This window comes from Diadema antillarum, unplaced genomic scaffold (genome assembly GCF_040938485.1).
Source record: "Diadema antillarum isolate AM-2024a unplaced genomic scaffold, OU_Dant_1.0 seq00001664_RagTag, whole genome shotgun sequence".
NCBI classification, from domain to species: Eukaryota; Metazoa; Echinodermata; class Echinoidea; order Diadematoida; family Diadematidae; genus Diadema; species Diadema antillarum.
This window is the reverse complement of record NW_027272363.1, coordinates 230,566-254,259: the sequence shown is the minus strand read 5'-3', so window position 1 is coordinate 254,259 and position 23,694 is coordinate 230,566. Positions and strand designations below refer to the sequence as shown.

The window sequence follows — 23,694 nt, the reverse complement described above, 5'->3', positions numbered from 1 at the left end:
TGGATGCACATATTTTTTTGATAATTTTTATATCTATTTTTGCACAAATTATGCAAATTAAGGCTTATTTGCATAGATACAGATTGTCTCTTTAGATGAAAAATTTCCAATTGTACAGAGGAACACGTGTGCCAAATAGGACATGTGTACTATAAAATGCAGCGATCACCCCTTTTTTCGCCCTTAGCAAGCCTACTAAAAGTGGAACCCCAAACTGACTTATAAGATTGTTTTAAAAATTCATAACAAAACACAATAAACAAGGATGACATAGCAGCTTCGTGTAAGAATGCATGACTGGGTGCTCATGGAAGCCGAACAAAAGAAGAAAGTATGCATAGATTCTACACAGGTGAACGTCTATATTAAGAAGCAAGTGGTATTGTAATGGTGTTACATTGCTAAATTATTAGAATAGTTATGTGAGCTTCCTATATCATCATTCTTGTTCAGTGTAATATGTCAAAGTTTTTTTCATTCAGAGTATTGTTTTATCTCCTCAAGGACCATTATGAATTCCACAAACCTATAATGGGTATTATCTATTCATGTAGTACTCATAATATAATGTAAAATTATATAAATCGTTTCGAATGTCCCTTTGATTCAGAGATCACTAATTCTAATTTGTTTCATAACACTCGATAATAACTTATCTACTTTTAATCCTGGCTGAATTAACATTTGTGGTTCAATGAATAACGCAGATATATCTTCTCAAGGCTTTCATTTTCATGTGTATTTCAATATCAAGAGATACGAACCTCTGGATGAAACTCTGGGTGAATCCTCCTCGTTAGAAGATATTGGTTAGTATGCTTATCAAAAAGCTATTTCCCAAAAAGTCACTAGTCTAATAACTTTACCTATGCATATTTTCAAAGTGAAATCAAACGTTTACTTTTACAACTTTAAAGTGTCCAACTACAGTAGATTAGATCACAAAAAGAAAAAATAACTCGACAAAGTTTTTTTGTCAATACATTGTATTAGCGGACTGACCCGTCTTCACTTCAATTTACTGACGGTCGATAAAATTCTGGAGGTAAATATTTCGTATTGAGATCAAAAGATTATCACAAAACTTTTAGAAGAAGTAGCGTGGTTGATTTTTTACCCTACAATGACGAAGTACTGACGAGGAGAAAAGTTCTCTTTGACCCCGTTTACAGTGCGGGGCTGGGCCGAGCCCAGCCTCAATTGCGGGGCCGAGCCCCGCAATTTTGTCCGTTTACACTGCCGGGCGCATCGGCCGCGCTTTTAATTAAAACCTTTCAATATTTTGTCGTAGTGGCGCTCTGCTTGTAAACAAACGCAATTTGGTATAGTCTGGTTTTCAGACCCTTTGCTAACTGGATTCCGTGGCGACGAAGTCGCCGTTCAGGCAAAGACCTTTGCCGAAGGAAAAATCCTTCGCAGGACAAAACCACCTTAAACTATACTAGTTTTCAACGTTGAGGGGGTTAATATCCTGAAGAGCGAAATAGTACAGGCAGAGGGTTTGGAAGCCAGACTAAAATTGGCCGCGCATATGGACCAGTTTGCGTTTACACCAAAGATAGTAGAGATAATAGCCGGGTTCACACGTACAAATTAGCGGGATGACGATCGCGATGCTCATACCGAGTTTTTTTGCGAGCGTCCACACGTACCAAATTAGCGGGATAGCGATCGCGATCGGTATCCCGCTAATTTGGCGAGCGTCCACTCGTACCGAATTATCCCGCTAATTGCCGATAGAGATAACAGCAAAGCCTGCAAACTGGGTCACACAGCGCCCTTCTCTATCACTGCCTGCGCGCACTTACCTTTGTCCATTGTCTTTTACGCGTCAGTGGTGTGGTTCGCGCGCTGTTGTTGTTGTGCTCCAAAGAGGTGAAGGCCCTCTTCGCAGAGGCCGCGCTGTTGTGATGTGCGCATTGCATGATGGGATGTAAAAACTCGAGATTGTAATCCCGACCGTTCACACGTACCAGCGTGGGGCCAATTATCCCGCTAATTGGCGAACCAGCGCAAGATTTCTTGGGATTAGCATCGCGATGCTTATCCCGCTAATTTTCGGGTTTTTTCTGTCCACACGTGCAAAAAACTCGGGATGACGATCGCGATGCAAATCTCGAGATTTGTATCCCGCTAATTGGTGTACGTGTGAACCCGGCTAATAAGATACGAAGGCGCGCGATAAAGATGGACACAAAATGGCTACCCTACATGACGATACAAAAGAGAGCTAAGTACAAACTCAGTACACCTAGGAACATCACTCATTTCCATAGGTAATGGTGTTTTTTGAATTATCTTAAAAAGATTTAAAAATTATAGCCGTAGCTTTTTTTCGATTAAGGGGATTATTTTGAAGAACAAGATTTTAGATTAATAAGGATTATTTCGTGGAGGTAAAAATTTGGCAACAGCATGATCTCACAATCAAAACGCTCGATAAACAACAACAACATCTTCAAAGACAGCGCGTCTCAGAAAAAGACACACATCACCTGAGACGCGCTGTCCCTGAAGCCGCTGCTGCTGTTTATCAAGCGTCAAGGCAGCGCGTCTCAGGTGATGTGCGTAATACGCTTGAGGACCGCGCGCTGTCCATTTGTTTTGTACAGGATTAGCGCGCACTTTCGTGTCTTATTAGTTAAGCGTCTTTGGTTTACTATAGCCATGTCTACACCTATCCAAAAACTTGTAGTTATACTAACTACGAGCGCAAAAATGCGTTCCCCTAACCACGACAAAACTGCATTTCAAAGATGCCGTTCACACCTACATGCAGTTAGCAAAACCTCGAGGTAAAGATAACTACGATAGAAAATAAAGGGCGCCTAGTTTGCACATAGGGTTGCGCACTATTGTGGAAAAAACTGAGCGCCGTGGTTAACAAAACTCCGTTCACATCTGTCATAGTTTAAGCGCGCTGCCACAGCGCGCTTAAACTACGCGCTTAAACCACGACAACACCCTAAGAAATCTTGTGGTGTTGTCGTGGTGTCTTCGCCTTAAGGTTTTGTCGTGGTTTTCTAAACTACATGCGTCTACATCTACGCTAACTTGTAGTGCCTCGTAGTTTACAAACCTCGAGGTTTAGAAAACCTTAAGGTAAAGGGGCCTAGGTGTGAACCTCACTACTGAGAAAAGGCCGAGACCACCTCCAGAGCGTGGCCAAATGCGCGGCCAATTTTGGCCCCGCATTTGGCCTTTTGCGCGTTTACACTGAATTGAAGGCGGGCTCGGCCGCGGCTGAGCCGCGGCCGAGCCTCGCACTGTAAACGGGGTCTTTATCGCAAGCACTGGTGTATCAAAAGTGATATCAAATATCACGAAAAAAGTTGTGTTAGGAATCATACTTAAGATCTCTGTCACGAGTACAGAATGCTTTGTGCTGTCACACACACATTTTCAATTATCCATTTTTAAATCCCCTTATTAAAGTGTACATGAATTTTACCTCCTTGACCATTTAGCGTATATGCCGACCTATCAAATGTTTTCTTACATGCCGGGATATCAATACTCATACTCCAGATTCATGACTGGTTTTCTTGTTTTATACATAATCTTCTTTCATCTTTTTTACCTGTGATTATTGTCCCAACTATCAAAACAACTGTCTTGTTGCCCTGTTTCGAACCAAAGCCATTATTCCTATGACTCCAATACAGCTAAATAACTTTATGTTTTTTGGCAAGCATTTTGCGCTTACAGGGTATCCAATTTCTATTGGTCTCTTATCTCCGGACGTCATGTAGGGGCAAGCATGGTATTACCGGACGCATGGTATTACCGGACACGCACATTTTTGCGTACTAATGACATTCTGTACGCGCGAGACTTCGTAGAGTAGCCTCACAGAACTTTGTGTGGACCGAAATCGCAAAAAACACCACATAAAAATGTGAAAACACGAAAAAAATCACATTTTACCTCAAATTTATAGTTGAGTGACCCGCACCTCGTATATAGTTAATATTCATGCATGTTTGAATCACATTTCACGACTGAAATTCTATGAAATCCCACTCACATACAGGAAAAATGCTGAAGATTCCAATATAGAACCAAAATTTCACTGATCGATATCGGAAATTTGTAGCTATCGTCCTCAAACGCGAACGATGCGGAATAGTTGTGCGCTAAGGGGCCCGCAACTCATCACCCGCGCGTGCAGCTCCCATAGACAAAGCACGTAAACTGAAGTAGAGTCTATAACCAGTTGTCGATTTTCTCACAAGGTTTTATTGCGTGAACTGTTCGAAATGTTCGAGACAGACATTTTACCGTAAAATACGAAATTTGAGCCTCATTTGCCGATTTTTTTCTTTGTCATCCGCTCGGTGAGAGTGTGCACGGTGATTTTTGGGATGAATTCTGATTCTCGTGCAAGGACTAGGTGCGAAAGACCTCGATTACTCGATTACGAAAATCGCGTCCGGTAATACAATGCGATTTTGCACAGCGCAAAAAAAAACACTATTTGTAGAGGAGTATGTTTGAAGCATATTTTCTAAAAACTGGAACGAAGAAATGACGTAAGTTGGCTGAAATCGTAATTTCCATGAGTCTGTGAATAAGTGGTGATATTTTTGGCCGAAATTTCATTCTATGAGTACGGAATTCAAAGCCACAAAGAAAAGCGTCCGGTAATAGGATGTTCCACCCTACTTTGAATATCCTTCACCTCTCTTCACCTTCCCTCAGAGGTGGCCTAATGATCACCGCGCATGCCTCACACTCAAATACCTTCTCTCCCCCTCAGTGGCTGTTGTCAATCTTTATGTCTAGATTTTGTTAAATAGTTCTACAGACATAATCATAGATTGAATTGTGGTCCTTCCAGAGGATAAAGTTCTTTTAATACGGTTTGTCAATGTAAATATTCAAAGGAAGTGACCACCTCTGTAAGTCATTGGTATCGATATACAATATATAAGTATATTCATTTATTTACCAAAGACCATTGGATGTATTTACTTATCTCAAGAAAGTGCATTATTGCCTTGAGATTTTGTGAGATATTGCAATATAAAACAATATCTCTTGAGACTATTATAAATTTGTGTGTATATAAAATGTAATATTCTAATTTTTCTTTCTTTCTTACCTCTTTATAACTGGTCCCCATGGAAGACAAGCGGCACCAAAAAAGTGCGGTTGATTATGGGCTATCCAGCCGTTATCTTTCTCTAATCCTACATTTTATTCTTTTTCGTATATCGATGATGTGTCACACTATTCATTTGCTATGTATGTATGTTTCATTTTATCCATGATGTATCATCTTCCGTGTACCTCATGTTGTCTTTTATAATTATCTGTTTGTATGTTAATGACGGAAATAAAACAAACAAGCAAAACAAACAAAAGCATCACAGTTAGAGGAATGGTCGAGGTAAGCGTTTTATAGACATACAACTAGACGGAGAGATACAAGTGTTGTACATCGTTCGTCACAACATTCAGAGATTTGTTGATTTTATGCTGCAGTTGAACGTAACGCCACGTTTATCTGTTGACATTTTCAGGATTTTTTCCAGATACGGACGGTTCCTACACGCAGAAGATGACTCCTGCACAGCCAACGAGCGAACAGCTAGACCCAAAAGAGGTATAAAATTCCTTGTTTTTTTTTTGTTTTTTTTTTACGAGACAGTATCTACGGTACTGAAGTCAAGAAAAAAAAAAATATTTGACAGCTGGAGAAAGAAAAAAAAATTGTCATTCTTTTTCAAAACCAGCAATTAAAACGATTATCATTCATGGCTCGAGAGAGTGTTTAACCCGAATATTTGGTATCATTTTTGTGTGGTATGTATTCACGTCTGGATGCATTGCTTTATGAGAGTACAACAAATAAAATCGAGATAACGAATTGAATGTAGGACCATATTTAATGAAATGCATTGCGTGTGTTTTTTTTTTCGGAAGTGAAGTCTCTCTCTCTCTCTCGCGCACACACACACACACACATTTAAGGCCGTGTCACACCTTTCCGGGTAATCCTTGCGTGCGACTTATGAAGACCAGTTTTTACTACCCGGAGGTCCCCGCTGATGACCCGCGCATGACAGTACCTAGCACGTATCTCACTCGTAGTCGCCCGGAGGTGCACACGAAAATCTTTTTACCCGCAACCATGTTTAAGCCTGTCACACCTTTCCGGGCATGCTACGCGGGCTTGTTGTGTGTGCGGATTTTCCAGCATACAGGAAATTTCTGAGGACGTACAAGGATTTGGGCGAGTCAGTGCATGTGTCTTACTTGCTGGACGCGTTCTACTTAAATTCTACTTGCGGGTATACTGTGTGACCTGTGTACCAGTCGCGTGGGTGCTGACAACTCAGTGAAGGAATTCCTCTGAAGGAATGGCAGAAATCCCACAGAATGTCATTAGCTTGCCTGCATACGGGACTGCGAGGTACCTGCGTGGGAGTTGCCTGCGAGGTGCTGCCACTACGGACCTCCTACTGGCGTTGTGCGTGGACCTCTTCGGGCATCCCCGCTACTCACCCGGAAAAAGTTTTGGCCATGCTCAAAACTTGGCGGCTGCGGTTAAATTGGATTTGCGTGGGCACCTCCGGGCAACTACAGGCGAGATACGCGCTAGGTACTGTTAGGTGCGGACCAACTGCGGAGAGCTCTGGGTAGCTAAGTTGTTTCCCCGCATGTCAAGCCGCAAAACTTCCCCAGATATAGTATGAAAATGCCTTGAGCATGCTCAAAACTTGTTCCGAGTGAGTCGTGGGGGTTCGCTCGCAGAGGTACACGCATAACACCAGTAGGAGACCCTTACCGGCAGCACCTCGCAGGCAACTCCAACGTAGGTACTTCTCAGTACCCGTACGTCGCTCGTAACAGAAAACGGATCGGTTTCAAGGCTCTCACGCAGGTCACACGGAATACACCCAAGTAGAATGTAAGTAGCACGAGTCTAGCAGGTAAGACACAAGTGCGAAACTCGCAAACATTCTTGCCCGCACGCGGAAAATTCTCCTCCGTGCTGGAAAACCCTCCTAGCAATAAGCCCGTGTAGCTTGCCCGGAAAGGTGTGACACGGCCTTTAAGAAATGTACACGCTCGCACACATACACAAACAAGCAAACATGGAACACACACACACACACACACACACACACACACACACACACACACACCACGCACATTACATAGAACATTAAGATGCAGACTGGGTCATTTGGAAGAAACAACTTTACTGTGATGTTAATGCATCAAACTATTATCAAGGCATTATGGTTTAAGTTTAATTTCATGTTTATATGAAATTGGAAGTTTATGGGAATGAGACCGTTCGTGTGTGTGTGTGTGTGTGTGTGTGTGTGTGTGAGTTTGAGAGCGAACTCGCTTCTGAAACACACACCCACACATACATATGCAATGCATTTCATTAGATGGGGTCCTGCGTTCAATTCTTTCTCTCACTTTTATTGGCGCGAGTCGATTTTGTTTTTTTCAACTCATGCACCTTTTCCAAAAACGGAGGAACAGTAAAAGGAATAATAATTCCAAAGCTACGCAACGTTTCCTTTTCGTCATATCTCACATATCCGAATAATTTTCAGGAGAAATCAAAGCTGTATGTCTCACTTGTACGTGAATCTCATTAAAGGACAAGTTCATCTTCATAGAAATTTGGATTGAATTGAATTATATCAATAGAACACATCATTATGAGCTAGTTTGAGGAAAATCGGAATATCCGTTTTAAAAACGTTATGAATTTTTGAAGTTTCTGCTCAGTCACTGCTAGATGAGAAGACTATATACTACAGTTTATGATGTCACATGTGTGCAACGATATAAAGAAAATATAAATAAGATTCAACATATTTTCATTTTTCTCGCATAATAAAATAACACTTGACCTCTCGCTTTCAGGAGGCAGTGGGAATGATATAACGCTCAACATACGTCAGTCACGAGTCGAGGAAATGTGTACTTTTTTCAAAAAGTAATATTTTCTGAAATTCTCTTTATATTTTTCTTATAGCGTTGTACGCATGAGACATCATACGCGGTAGTAGTCTTCTCATCCAGCACTGACTGTGCAGATACTTTAAAAATTCATAACTTTTGAACGGATTCTCCGATTTCCCCCAAACTTTCCCTGATGTGTTCCACTAATATTGCTGCATTCACTCAATCCACATATATGTGAAGGTGCCCTGGACTTGTCCTTTAAGAGGTCAAGCTTTAAGCAACCGGCTTTTTATTCATTATTCGTAGTTCTCTGCCTTCACCAGAGCTTGTGTATGTTCTAACTGTGGTAAAAGGATTTATGAATCGATTCAAATGCATGTTTTCGTTTAGAATTACTTGATGCATTTGAGGAACAAAGGTATGGCATTTATTCTTAACAACAACAACTTCATGGACCAACGAAAGAGGAGGGGATCAGAAGTTGACGTAATGAATGTAACTCACGTCTTCCAAGAAATCGGCTACAAGATCATGGTAGTCCAAGACCTTACAGCAAATGTAAGATTGCCATGAATGTAAAGATTGTTTTCCCAAAAGTCAGTCATTGTCAGCAGGAAAAAAAAAATCAGAGGTTAAAAGACATAAGCCAGTTGGAATTGCTTGTTACATTGCAAAATAACAACAAAACTTCAGTTTCTTTTTGTATTCAAGGCAGTAATATTAAAAAAAAAGATGAAAAATTGTATATTCCGCTTATCTCTTAGTTCTAGCGTCTTGTTCTATCAAGAAGAGACAATTTCAGGGGGAAAATGCACACCAATGCAGTATAATGTAATAGTCATCGGAATAACAAACCTTCGGAATAATGAACTGAACATTAAACCCAAAACATAACATGATTAACGAATTGTTATAACATGATCCACCCCCCCCCCCAGATAATATTAACTGTCATTCCTTCGGTAACGTTATCTATCTACTATAAGTATGCATGAGTTTGGTTAAAGAGTAAAACTGTTTTAACTGTCTTGGGACTATGAAATTCATTTCGTGTGATAGGAGATCAGGGAGGCGCTCGCCTTACTGAAGACCAAGATTCGGCCATCTCACACCTCGGTCGTTCTCGTGTTCATGAGCCACGGAGACCGCGAAGGGATTTGTGGGAAGGACGGAAGCGTCATCACTGTGGAGGAAATCAAGGAGACATTTTCCGGACGGAACTGTCCATACTTAAGAGGAAAACCCAAAATACTTTTCTTCCAAGCTTGCAGAGGAGGTAATCGAAACTTCTACTTTCAATGTGTGAATGATGGTGGCCTGTAGCAAGCGGTCTGGATCAGTCAAGATTTTTTTTTTTTCAGTTGTAAGTGTACGAACACACACGCGCTGACATATAAAATTGAGTCGGTAACTACCATCTGGTCAAATTCGGGGGGGGGGGGGTCGGAGACTAATTGATTTTTTACTTGAATTTGTATGTTTGATTGTTTATTGTGAATTCATAAAAAGTGCCAAAAATATGATAGCATTTTTCACCTATTTCTTTCGTAACCTCGCAATATGAGAATAGGTGATATGGAGCCATCAACTTTAGTGAGATGACAGAAACATGTATGACTTGCTTTATCTCCAGAGAAAGTGACGATGAGTGCAACTGATAAATCGGCACAGCAGGAATCACGGTCTGAAATGGGTACTAGTGGTACCGGCTCGTTTAACCCAGTTGACATTGGAGATGAATCGGGCATGGGAGTCGAAGACGGTGCTTATGCGGCGTGCCAGAGTTCGGGGAGCCCCCAACCTGTCGAGTTCGACAATGTTCCTGACAATGCGCACATGTTCATCGCTCATGCGACTTGCGAAGGTAAAGGAGTGCTCATGGCAAAAAAAAAACAAAAAAAAACGACTATACCTACATTGTGTCATTATTATGTAGACAATAATCGTGATGATAGTAAAATCGGTAACATTAACGGCTTTCTTTTCCTCCACTGCTGTATAATTTCCTTGCACTGATTCTGTTGGTCGTCCTTGTGGGGTAATGAACGTTGTGACACAATCTCCTCTGGGAAGACTTGAAAAATACTCGAAGTGACATTTCAGCAAATGGAAGCCAAATAAACATTGTCTATTCACGAAAAAAAAAATGAAATGTGTTTGTTTTTTTTTCATCCCAGATAAATCAGTATTTCACGTTCATAAATTGAGAAAGTCTTAAAGATTCATTCTCCAATTCTCTACTAACCCATCTCAGGCTATGTTGCACTGAGGGATAACGTCAACGGGTCTTGGTTCATTCAGGCGTTGTGCGAGGAACTTCTCGCTGGGGCACACCTGTATGATCTTAGCACCATAATGACAAAGGTAAGGTCATGACAAAGACAAGATAAAAAAAACGACAAACTAACAACCAAAAAAAATGCATTAAGTAGCCGACAAGTAGTTATAGTGTATTCTGATGATCCGATGGCAATGTCATTATTGTTACTTTCGTTGCTTTTTGAAACGTTTATTTTCCATCTCAACCTGTCCTTTTTTTATTTCGAATTTCTCACAAAGGTGAGTGGGCGTGTCCAAAGACAGCGAGGCTGCGTACGCCAAGACAATGGTATGGTGATCACCTACCAGACAACGCAGACAATCAGCCAGGGGATAGTGAAGAAGATATACTTCTTGCCCAAGTATCCTCCCGAAAGATTCCCTGCAGTCTCTCGGAGCATGGATACAGCGTCTAGGAATCATATAGTGTGACATCATCCACTCATCCTCTGTGTCGTGAGCTCAAGATCAATCTACAAAATATTTTAGAGCGAACTACAGCCGCTTAAAAAGCAGCTTGAGGTGTCGCGTCTGTAAATAAACTGTTTAGCCCGTGCTGCATAACTGATTGTCGTATGAAAGGTGTTGGCTTAGTATATTGGAACGTATACAAAGCACTCTTGTCGTGACTTTTACAGAAGTGTCATCTATATCTTATTAAAATCAACACGTGGGTTTGTGGAGAATCATTTACAGCCATCCATCCCAACCTTTTTCAACCCGCGGCCCACGTTGACTCCTTTTTTTTTTTTTTTTTGAGACCCAGTTAGATCACTTACATCACATATGATTCTATTTTTTTTTCACTCTTGGACGGCATCGCGGCCCAACTGCGATAGCTTCGCGGTCCATCGGTGAGAAGAGCGGATTTACAGGACCTTGCTTGCTAACAGAGGGACGGTGAACCACCTGCGGGAGCGCCCTAAAATTAAGGCTGGAAGCGCAATCCCCGGCGAAAAGAAGGATCGGGGGGATTCATGTTCACGTGGGCTTCTGAAGTGCTCTGGATGTCAGGTCGAAATGGCTGTTAAAGGACAAGTTCACCTTCATAAACATAAGGATTAAGAGAATGCAGCAATATTAGTAGAACACATCAGTGAAAGTTTGAGGAAAATTGGACAATCGATGCACAAGTTAAGAATTTTTAAAATTTTTGTGTTGGAACCGCTGGATGAGGAGACTACTAAGGCTTGTGATGTCATATGAGTACAACAGTATAAAGAAAACGTAAAGAAAATTCAACATATTTTCACTTTTTTCGCATAATAAAAGAGCACTTGACTTGCCTCTTTCTAAAAGACAATGGGAATAATATTACCCATACTATGTCAGTAACGAGTCAAGGGAATGTGTACTTTTTTCAAAAGATGACATTTTGTGAAATTCTCTTTATATTTTCCTTATATTGTTGTACGCATGTGACATCATACACTGCAGTAGTCTTCTCATCCAGCGGTGACTGCACAAAAACTTCAAAAATTCATAACTTTTGAACGGATTGTCCGATTTTCCTCAAACTTTCAATCATGTGTTCTACTAATATTGCTACATTCTCTCAATCCTTATGTTAACGAAGGTGAACTTGTCCTTTAATGTAGGCTCAATCTACTGACCCATAGGAGCATAGATCTCAATCATGCACGTACGGGTAAAGTTCAAGTAAAAGTAGCCTATAGATGCACAAGTGATGCACCCTCTTTTCATGGTTTACCTCCCGATAGAACTATGCTATGTCAAAGATTGTTGATGTTGCTTTGTATCAAAGAACGTCTCACATGATGTCACGAATAATGCTGTGTAAACTACAGCAATATAGAATTAATTTGTCAAGTTCAAAATATAAAAACAGACAATGGCTCAAGTTCGATCGGAATCGAAAGTGAAGTTTAAAGATTATACCGGATTTTTTTTTTGTCGAAGTTTTACTAGCTTTTTATTTTTGTCATATTTTTGTCATTAATTCTACATCAAATGTGCAAACTTTTGATTGATTTATTTCATCTTTGTTACTTTCTTATGTCAGTCTTTTGTATGTACTACTTTTTATGCATAATTATGGCATAATGTGTTAAAATTATGTGATATGAGTGAAAATGCAGAAGTTTTATTGTGCTCTAAGTGTTTGTTATGTAAATGTCATTTTGTACCCTACATATTTTCTGTCGTAAATGAAATGTATATCATTGTTTTATCATGTGTTCGTACACTGGAAAACCAACTGTTGACAAACTAAGGGGACTATACCATATCTAAATAAGACTGAATGAATAATTAATAAGTAAATATAACGTTTTCCAGCAAATCAAGTCTTGATATGACACGATAACACATTCTCACAGCTATTACAAAGGTTTGTAAGGCAAATCATGGCACAAGAAAAAGGTCATATTAGCGAAGTTCTCTTCGCTGACCTACCAATTACAACCCAACTGCCTTCAGTAACACCATTGCTATGTTGCTTATTATGTTTGTGATATAAAGGAAAAACAGGAGAAAAAATGTTTTCCATTTCATTTAAGAAACAGGCATGTGTATATCACTTTAATGTGCACATCAGTTGTCCCAAGGGGAATACAAAAATATCTCTAATGTTGTCTAACGTATGGACATTCTTATTCCCTCGGACCACAAGACTACAAATACCCCATCTACGGCGAGTCACCGCCAGTCTTTATAAAGCCTGCAGAAAAAAAAAAACAGTCAGCGAAAGTTCACAAAGGTAAAAATCAAACTCGGATTGTGAACTAAAGGAAATTCGCTCCTAAAACAGAGTATATGCATCACGGTTAACTCTACACACTACAAATCAAGTGTTCGCGCAACATACATACCGAACGTTTTGCATCGGTAAATAAATCTGTATGGAGATGCGTGTCAAAAATGATAATAGGACCTACAAGGTGCGACCGAAAAGTTCTAGTCCTCAGAAAAATGGTAAAAGGCAAAAGTTCTCAATTGCCCTAATCATCAACGCAGTCCCTTGTGTATCCACGCACACTCCCCTCGACGGTCCCTCGATTAGAAGTCCGTTGGTTTGTCCTCCAGATAGGAGTGGGCAGCATCAATGACCTCCTCATCGGTGATGTAGCGTAGTCCAGCCAAACCATTTTTTTTTTTTTTTTTTAGATTTTGAAAGACTTGAAAGTTCGACGGGACTAATTAGGCCTGGTGGATATGGTAGGTACTGATCGAGTTAGAAGCCACAGTCGCGAAAGGCCGGTTGCCATCGCAACCATTAATGGATACCCTGGAGAAACCCTGGTGAAACAAGGCCCCTTTTTTCATCATCCCGGGCCTCTTTGTCTTGATATTCTCGCGGAGGCGCTTTCATTAGGTCAGAGTGATATTTCCCTTGCTATAATCTTATCTAGATCCTTTCCATTTAAAGGTTCTGTTTACCTTTGGAAGCAGTGATTCAAAAACTTTTAAAGATATCACATTTGATGCATATGTGTAGGTCTGTTGTATTACAAAACATCCTACCATATAAATTTTCGCAATAAAGCCTAAAATATAGGGAGATATCAGTATTTTTCTCAATAAACCATAACTGTAGACAGTTTAGTCTAGAAAATGTTTTTATTATAACTATTGTTACATTTTGTGTATTTAACAATACTTAACATCAATTATACAGATTCAAATTTGTACAGTTGTTGTTTCTATCCCTAACTCACATTTTAGAAATATTTCAAAGCACTAATGCTTGGTTTTTGTTTCATCTGCAAACGGTAAATTATGTCTTTAAGGCTTTAGAACTTTTCAGTCACCGTAGCAAAATTCACATACATGGAATATTCAATGTCTCTCTGTTTAAATGTTTGGTATGGTTTTGGTTTGGGTAGGAGTTCAGAGTAACTTTTTGTGAGATGATTAGAAACCATTTATGAAATTTGTAAAAGGTATTGAAAGTCTATATGATGAAAATCGTTTTTGAAATGGCAGAGATATCCAAAAACAAAGTAAAACAATGTGGTCTTAATAAAAGGTGGGTCCCAGCTTTTATTAGGATTTCGTTGTTTTTGAATATATCTCGGCCGTTTCAAATCCGATTTGTATCAACTAAACTTTGAATTTCTCTTAAATGATATGGTCTTTAATACTTCATAAGGGATTTCACATTATCTCAAAAAAGTTAGAAACATGAAGCCCCATCTCAAACAAGACTACACCAGCCCTTTCACAAGAGAATGTATTACGCCGCCAAAACAAATATTTTCTAGGTATTCAAAGGATAGACTGCCGAGCCTCAACAAGAGGTGCTGTTTGTAAAGGAATCCATGCGGGTTATTAGCAATAGCAGATTGCTGTGAATCCAGTCCTGAATATCAATTTCCTTCCTCAGTATGAATCCTGATGGTGCTTTTCATGACTTTTCCTTGATAATCTCCATAATCTTCCATAATCTAGAATCGCTGGTACATGAAAGTGATGAGGCTTAGGATGGTCCACTTTATGTGGGTACACGTATAAGGTGTGAGACCTGAATTACGGCAGATGTATAATGGCGAACTGCGTACACGGTTCAAAGAATAAACTAGCCAAAGAGGTTCTGTACATAGGACCTCTGGTGCGCTGGCAAACACATTGTGAGTGAGAGAGAAGGAGAGAGAGAGAGAGAGTGAGAGAGAGAGAGAGGGAGAGGAAGAGAGTGTCGAGGGCACTGAGGGGAATACGTCATAGGGAAAATCCCCATCCATGGCCATTACAGTCTGTGTTCAATTGGAAACTCTATACCATACACCGAGTACTGTAATATGCAAAACACATAGTGATCTCTATTTACGTAAAGATTAGTGATAACACACCAGTATATGGCAACAGTTATGAGCATGCGCAATCACATGAGTCCATCCGGACCGTGCTACATTGATAGTACTAGCAGACTACCTATTGAATGTCCTTGTGCATCGCGTGTCGGAAACTTTCACATTTGACTGCCGATTTCTATTGTAAATTGAGGATGTAAAGTCACACCAAAGTCTACCCTCAAGAAGAAATCTTGAACGATACGCAAGGTGAGTGCTTGGTTTCTTCTTCTTTTATTTTCTTTTCTTTTTTTTTAAATCGTAGTCATCACCTTTCTGCTGGACCATCTGAGCTTTAGGGTCGATCTTCCATTCTCAGTCGGTGAAGCCATGCCATATCACGTGTGGAATGAATGCAAATGGCAGTTAAGAGTAAGATGCGCATGCTTCAGGCAGACTGAGGATACGCATTAGGAGTATCTTGCGATCGAGAAGTATAGATGCAAAGTCTTCTCATGTATTCATAATGGAGAAAAGTCAACCTGAGAAACGTCATCATTGGTAAACGCAATGGGCAAGAAATGAGCTCATCGAGTCCGTCATATAAGTTGTAAAGTGAAAAGATGATATCCTAAGATGAGCATTTACGTAGACTAATTCCCTGAATCAAGACATGAAATTGTTCCTTCTATATGTATATTCATTTAAAAGGAGGTTGAAGCTTTCTATTGTACAATTGTATGATTGAACTGAATCGAGCTAGCCTGTAGCCGTACTTGGTTACACTGGAAGAATCTGCATTATTATTAGTTTAGCCACTATTGCCCAAACACAGCTGGGCTTCTAATAAGAGCAGAGTCTATTCGAGGCATTTTTGCAATTCCTCTATGTTTCTTCTCCTTTCCATCCGTTACAATACTTTCGACATAATTTCTTTTGTATTATCTTCTCCCTTCATGCTAATAGTCTTGTCTCATCTTATCTTGTCATATTTGTCTAGTCTCATTTTATGTCAATCTTCTTTCAAGTCGTCATGTTGTCCCAGTTTCATTTCATTTGATATTTGTAACTCTGTCTTGTTTGTGGGATTCCACATTTTTTTTCAACCTATTTTCCATTGATATTGATTCTCAGACAGCTGCCAGAGGGGTCCACATAACCAATAAGCATTGTCTTTTCAGTGGGACCCTTCATTTTTCGTACATTGCATGTCATTCATTTTGATTATTCATTACAATGTATCAGTATATACATTGTACTATAAGGTCTCATCATTGTTGTATAATCTGTTCATTTCACAACGCCTTGTTAACATTAATTATCTGTTACAAAAGAAAGTGAAGTGTATGCTAAGTTTTTGTCAAAAAATGAAAACAAACTTGAATTCAGTTCAGTTGAATTGATTTTTGTTATGTTTTATTTGGGGACAAAGACAGGAAAATTTGTCTTTTTCCAGGTACTTCTGATATATTCATAGCATTGTATTTTCAGCTCAACTGGATCCTTGTATTTTACAGAAAACATTTCCAGACTCAATCGTTCAGTCTATAATTGTGAAGGCAAAGGGGAGGGGAAGAGGGGAAATAAAACACAAGCATTCGAGGAGGTGGAAAACCAGATGCATTCTAGTGCTGAAATCCTGTCCTTGGTTCAGCGATAGTGCACAGATAAACTTGTCGTTGTAACCTTGCTATTCACATGACGCTTTGCAAAGGGGAAACGATGTCGGCATCAAACCTCAAAATGGCCGAGTCGACTTCCATTCATATTTGTGTGTGTGTGTGTGTGTGTGTGTGTGCGCGTGCGTGTGTGCGTGTGCTTGTGTATGTGTGTGAGTGTGTGTGTGACAGGAAGATTGTGTTATTGAGTGAGTGTAGGTAGGGCAGCTTCCTGACACCGGGACATTTTTATTTGGTTATCTTATACCCCGTTTATACTAAGGAAAAAGCGGGTTCTGAAACCCCCCTGTAGCCGCTTCGAGCAGGCTTTCAGCTCAGTATAAACAGACAGAATTCAGAAAAGGCGATCCGGTCGGGTCGGGTCCGGTCGGGTCGGGTCGGGTCCGGTCGGGTTCTGAAACCTCCTACGGGGGGAGGTTTCGGAACCCGCTATAGCAGGCTCGAGGAGGCTCGACAGCAGTATAAACGCTAGGGGGTTCGAAAAGCCGCTTTTTTGCCGACCCGGAAGTTATCACTGGAGGTCATCGCGCGTTCATGATGTAAACAAGCAACTGCACCGAATCGTGAACCCACGTTGTTCTAAATTCGCGCTCAGCAGTCACGTTTCCGCGCGAAAGTGATGCCACGAAAGCGCGCGCCGGTTTTCGGAGGGGAATTCGGTTACCATAGGAACCGAAGCCGTGACCCTGCTAAGACCCGCTCGGGCCTGCTTTCGCTCGCGCAGTATAAACAGACGAGAGCCCGCTTTTCGTAGCAGGTTTTCGAACCTCCTCAAGGCGGCTCGAAAACCCGCTCGCAGTATAAACGGGGTATCAGATATCATAATATGTGACCGTGCATCACAAAACCAACAAAAAGTCTCCAGTCCTGCTTTTACATGAAGACTCAACAAAGGTGAAACGGGTCAGCGTAGTCAATCTTGAGTTGTTCGTATTTTCTGAAAGAGGAATTCTTCTCCTACATTATGCTAAAGTTTAGGATCATAAAACAAATAGGTTTTTGTGTTCTTACTCTTAGCATTTTTTTTTTTTTTGTGGAACATATTTTTATAGAATAATGTAGTCAGGTGTGCCCAAGATATCCCCTTTTCATGTATCAAAAAAAAAGATACATACTCTTTACTTTCAACTCTTATAACTTTTGAAAAGTTATTGCTACTGCTTGGAAATTTGATATTAGTCATCGATAGAATGTGTTAACAGACGATTTTTAATTTCAGATTGACTTATAATCCCTTCATGTTGTTGTTATGTAGTTTGACATCCTGTTTTTGTCCCATTCATTGCACAGTGCACGGCTTGGTATAGATTAAGCGCTAGAATAGACCCTATACAGTGGACTCCCGTTATAACGAAGTCCTCGGGAACGGCAATTTTCTTTCGTTATATCCAAATTTCGTTATAACCGAACAAATAAATAACAAAAAAGCAAAGAACAAAAAATGTTGCGGTCCGAATTCTTACTTCGTTATAACCGGAATTTCTTTATAACCGTGTTAGTTATAACGGAAGTGCACTGTACTATAGAGCTTATTTTTGTCAGTCCACATTTGTTTTTTCTAGAGTGTATGCTTTCTTTCCATTGCTTAGTCAAGTAAGGAGAGTCTGGGTGAATTGAGTTATACATTATTTTAAAGCTCAAAGTCTGTTCTTTCTTGAAACTCAGTGTATACATGTATCACGAAATGGAAATTCTCTGGGTAAGTTTTTGGCCAAAAGGTCAAATCTTAAAGATCAAGTGAAAAGGCTACATTTTACTTCTTCCTCCATATCTCGGAAATGGCCCAAGGTATCATCATGAAACTTCGTACATCATGTACTGCCTGTCAGTGATTCCCTGGGTAATTTTAGGGTCATGGGGTCAAAGGTCAAGGGTCAAAGGCCAGGTTGAAATGCTAAAATGTTACTATTTAATGCTGAAATTACACTTTTTCTCCATACTTTGGAACTTAGTCAATGCATATAAAAGGGTTAAAGGCCAAGTAATAATCGTCAAATCCCCTAATTACTGCTCTCTTAAACAATATAGCCATTAATCCAATTAAACCTACTTCAAGGAAGGAGAACAATCACCACATTTGTGACAAACGTGTCATTTTATTTTTTTTCCCAAATACGTGAAACTGTCACCACACATTGTCAAGACGTACTATAGACTTGTTGGAAGAACCATGCATAATGGCGGAGGCATACCAGTCGCCATATCGACATTTTTAGTTTTAAATCAAATTTTGTTTCTAATAATTATGTCTGTTGAATTGACTTGGCAATACATTTTTTAAATGTTTTTTCATGAGTTTGGATTTTCCCATTGTGCGTTGAAAGGGATGTGAAGTGTTGTTAGCATTGTTCTTCTCTACGAATCACGTACTTTATAGACCGCACAATGTCAGGAAACGAGAGTGTTTATGCAAACTCCGGGGTGAACCGATTTCCATGTTGAAGAATGAAAAAAAAAAACATGTGAGCGCTCAAAAAAAAAAAAAAAACATGTGAGAGAAGCATAAAATCGTCATGACCACAAGCATCTCTATTCGACTGTCCTTCAGTGATTAGTTTGTTTAATGTGTCATATCGCATCATTATCATACTGTCATGAATTGTTTTCATTTGCTGTTGAAAGATTAGCTCTACGTTAGAGAGCATGGCTCACGGGTAAATTTGAGTGTTTTTGTTGTTGCTTTTTGTTTATTTGTGACTCTGTAATTTGAAACAGCAGGATTTAATCATTTAGGTTGTTCTAATAGCTGTAACAAAAAAAAAAAACCTTCGATGAAAATTTGTTGAACTCTGTTATTACCTTTGACAAAATACTTGTCAATATCATGACAGTTTGGCTTGGTGGTTATGACAAGACGGTTATATTGGTATAATGACTCAATCAGCATGTTAACTTCAATCACTGAATAACACAATATTTCTCAGACATTGAGCACATTAGAATTCCTGTGAGAAGCAGACAGCAACGAAAATATTTCTTCACAAAAAAAAATGCTGTCACTATCAAAGTCTCTGATAATCAGCAATGTCCGATTTGTTCTTAATCTTCAACTGGTGATTTTGATAAATTTGATAGTCAAAGTACAGTTTAGAAAGATGAGATAACACGTGATGGTTTTATTTATTTTCAGTGACTTCCTTATGATGCACCAAATCTTCTGTTATTGTCTTCTTCGATGGTTACTAGACACAACGTGAATTAAAGAAAACACAAACAAATTTTAGATCAGGAACTGAAAGCGAAACTTAAAATCGCTTGACTGTCTAAAGCATTTAAAGTTATCAAAATCCTTGTAGCCAAGTGCTAAAAGGAGACAGGTGGTGAAAGAACTATAGTCAGTCGATTAAATAAACGTTAAATGGGCACAATCAGAATGTTAAACAAATGAATACAAGGTTGTCGAAGTTCAAAGGGGAGCCATTATGAAAAATGCAAAATTTGATACCGTTTGAATCACAGGAAAAGGGTAACTGTCTGGCTTTCATTTATACATCATCACTGCAAAACTAACACACAAAATTTATTTTCCAAGTTTGTGAAAATCTCAGATTTTGGTCATCCATGCAGTGTGTGTGCGTGTGTGTGTGTGTGTGTGTAAAGTGAATTTCAAAGGAAAATATAACTCAAAGATTAATGCTGATTGAAATTTTTGAAAAAATGAAAATAAAAGAATGTTTTCATGAAAATTACACATTCCGTCAACTTGATACTGACATAATTATGTTAAGGGTAGCAATTATTCCCCCAGCTTTTTGAAAGCGGTTAGTCAAGTGCTCTTTCATTATGCTAGAAAAGTTAATTTTTTGTTGAATTCTCTTTACATTTCCATTATATTGTTGTCCACTCATGACATCATGACCTCTAGTAGTCTCCTCATCAAGCGGTTCCAACACCAAAACTTTAAAAATTCATAATTTTAAAAATTGTCCGATTGTCCGATTTTCCCCAAACTTTCACTAATGTGTTCTAGTAATGTTGCTGCTTTCACTCAATCCACTTTTCCATTTTGTCTTGGTTTCCTTTAAAACATCATTTCTAAGCGCTTGCACATTGTCATCCGCCATAAAAAAAGGAAAGTATATATGTGACCCTGCACCTCAAAACAAACAAAAAGTCGCCAGACATGAATTTTTAGTTAAGACCATGTTCTGAAAGAGCAGACTTTAAGCTTTAAAATGATGTATAACTCAAATCAAATGGACTCTCCTTACCTATCTAAATATTGGAAAGAAAGCACAAACTCAGGAAAAGTGTGAACTGAGAAAAGAGGCTCTGAAGTACAGTGTCTATTCAAGCGCTTAATCTTTACCAAACCGTGCTGGCTGTGCGATGAATGGGACAAAAAACAGAAAGTAAACCACCAGAGTAACAACAATGAAGAGATTATCAGATTAAACTGAAATTAAGCATGCCTCATTAACACATTCTGTCCATAGTCAATGCCAAATTTCAAAGCAGTAGCGCTATCCTTTCGAAAGTTATTAGAGTTGAAAGTGAAGAGTGTGGACAAGGTTTTTCAGAAATGAAAAAGGAATTATAAAGACACACCTAATCACACTATTCTGCCAAAAATGTTCGAGATAAACTGCTAAAAAACACTCTTTCCTGCCCGTTTTATGATACCAAATTTTAGCATAATGTAAAAGAGGACCCGCTCTTTCAGAAAATATGAAAAAGTCAAATTCGGCTAGGTTGACCCATTTCACTTATTTTCAGTCCTCACGCAAAATCAGTGTGTGCGACTTTATGTTCGTTTTGAGGTGCACGGTCACATATGTACTTTGAACCCGGCAGGAAACTCAGCAAACATCAACTTGGCAAACATGTTTGTTCTTCGCGATCTGTCTCCCGCTCTCATTACGTCCAGCTCTTCTAACTTCCAAGGACGGCCTGCACATACAAACTCTCACACACAAACAACTCTGAATGGGAATGGGCATAACCACAACGTATTCATTGGATCTGTTGGTGTTACTATACTAAAGACACTTACAAGCGATGAGGCGTGTAGTCCAGTTTCAAGTGATAATGAAATACATGGTCCAATAAAAGTCTGGGATGCTCGGTCAGTGATGCATATATTCTTAACTGCTGATGATCCACAGACGAAAAAAGCTGATATTTGTTTGTTGTTGTTGTGCGGAATATGTCATTAAGAATCCCAGAAATGCTTGTCGAAATGTTTTCAGACTTCCGAAATCTTAACCATCGAACAATGATATACATATAAGAGGATTGTAACTCTTGCAAGAGCACGAATAAAGAAGTTAAAATGCTTACAATAATGTGAGGTGACAATGTCAAGGTTCGCTTACATACAAACATGCAATATTCGTACAATGCAATACGTTAAAGAACTTCCTTGGCTTGGAAAGGGTTAGCAAAGGCTATCTCCTATCATGAGTGAGAAAAGTTACAATACAATGATTACAAAATCTACTTGTTGAAGGAATGAAAATGGAACTAGGCCCGATTGATTTGTTTCGTTGTCCTTGCTATAGTTGTAAGATTATTGTAAGATTATCATGATATTATATCATGATATTATATGATGTATGATGTATATATATATATTATATATACATCATTACCTGTTAAATAGGTTATGAATTGAAATAATTCCCATACAAATTGTTTGGAATAGGAAATTGGCCACCGATTGTGACGCAGTCCACCTCGGGTTAGAATTAAAACTCGCAGGAAAGTGCTACATGTTGTTAACGTTTACGCAATACGAAAAAGAATCTACACAAGAGTGCAAGCATATGCTCCATGGAAGCGTATACATTATCCGAAAAGGTTCACGATTCCAGCTATTTCCTTATCCCTTTGTGTGTTTTGAATGCCGTTTGGAACACACAAACCCAACAAAGCGTTGTAGACACCGTCCAGAGTCCCTGGCACAGAAAGGGTCAAGAGTAAGCTTTTGAAGATTTGATATTGATATTACATTCTTTTCCTTAAAAAACATTAAACAAATAAATCAAACAAATAAAAAAATACACTGCGTGTATAAAGCGTCGTGGTAGACAATTATCACACATTGAAATGAACACGAATATAACAGAATGGACCCGTGTTAAACAATTTGTTGAATAAATCTCGCTATAAAAGCGTATTAAGTTTTAGAAATCTTCATTAACGTACTCCGAGAAAATGCAAAGATGAAAAGAACGATATTAACAAATTTTTCAAATCCATTTCACGTGCAGAAAGACTTCACGCGGGCTTCTCACGTCCAGGCCATAGGCAAGAAATTTCGGGTCTGACTGCCAACGTGTTTACATCATGAAAGTGTCATCAGCTATTTCGATTTGCGTCTTCATCGGTACGTGCTTTGTTACTTTTGTTATTATGTACGGCATGTATATCTTTTTTTATAGAATCATTTACAACAAAAAAGTGTCTTATATCAATTGAAACTATAACACATTTTACACATGACTTCTGCATTATTTTCTAATATTTATATATCTATACTGATATTTCATTATGAGTGTATGTATAGAATTATCATATAATGCATGATAGAGCAGGACCACTTGTAAAATAAATTAGGCCTATTTGTTAACAATTTGTACGAGTAAATAAATTGCTGTAAATATAAAGACTTTTATGAATTGTAACAACAATCAATTTTAAGTGATACGAATGCAACCGATCACAGTTCCTGTTATGAGTATATCCTTGCTTTTTGTTGTTGTTGTGCATGATTTCTTTCTTCAACATGCTATATTTATCGAAAATGTATGTGACTATAATTGCGCGTAAATACAAGTTACTCACATACATTGTACGTGTATGTGCATTAAAAGTTTTACTAATCATCTTTGATTTTTACCCTATACTTGAATTATTGCATAATCGCATCGCAAATGTTATCGTACTTTGTTATTTTGTTGGAAATGAAATAAAATTATATGAAATGAATGAAATGAACAAGGATTTTTAAAAAAAGACGGAAACTGTACAACATATATGACATACATTCGCATTGCAGAAACGCTTAC

The 23,694-nt window shown here is 38.9% G+C and overlaps 2 protein-coding genes across 2 annotated transcripts in view; both read left to right on the top strand.

Annotated features, from left to right (window-relative positions):
* Positions 1-8,358: 8,358 nt before the first annotated feature.
* Positions 8,359-10,689, top strand: LOC139711507 (caspase-3-like). Its single transcript, XM_071623382.1, has 5 exons — positions 8,359-8,496; positions 8,998-9,214; positions 9,572-9,802; positions 10,193-10,302; positions 10,498-10,689. Exons 1-5 carry the CDS (start codon positions 8,359-8,361, stop codon positions 10,687-10,689), a joined length of 888 nt encoding a protein of 295 aa, XP_071479483.1.
* A 4,455-nt stretch (positions 10,690-15,144) lies between these two features.
* Positions 15,145-23,694, top strand: part of LOC139711515 (uncharacterized) — a 189,851-nt gene continuing 181,301 nt past the window's right edge. Inside the window, exons 1-2 of the mRNA XM_071623393.1 lie at positions 15,145-15,275; positions 22,897-23,012. Of these exons, the coding sequence (XP_071479494.1) occupies positions 22,973-23,012 (40 nt within the window). The 5' untranslated portion in view covers positions 15,145-15,275; positions 22,897-22,972. The remainder of the gene's footprint in view (positions 15,276-22,896; positions 23,013-23,694) is intronic.

Excerpts from the sequence above, each read along its gene's own strand:
- LOC139711507 (XM_071623382.1), top strand. The coding sequence starts at position 8,359 with ATGGCATTTATTCTTAACAACAACAACTTCATGGACCAACGAAAGAGG. Across the intron at positions 8,497-8,997 it reads TCCAAGACCTTACAGCAAAT|GAGATCAGGGAGGCGCTCGC; the intron begins GTAAGATTGCCA and ends TTCGTGTGATAG. Across the intron at positions 10,303-10,497 it reads TTAGCACCATAATGACAAAG|GTGAGTGGGCGTGTCCAAAG; the intron begins GTAAGGTCATGA and ends TTTCTCACAAAG.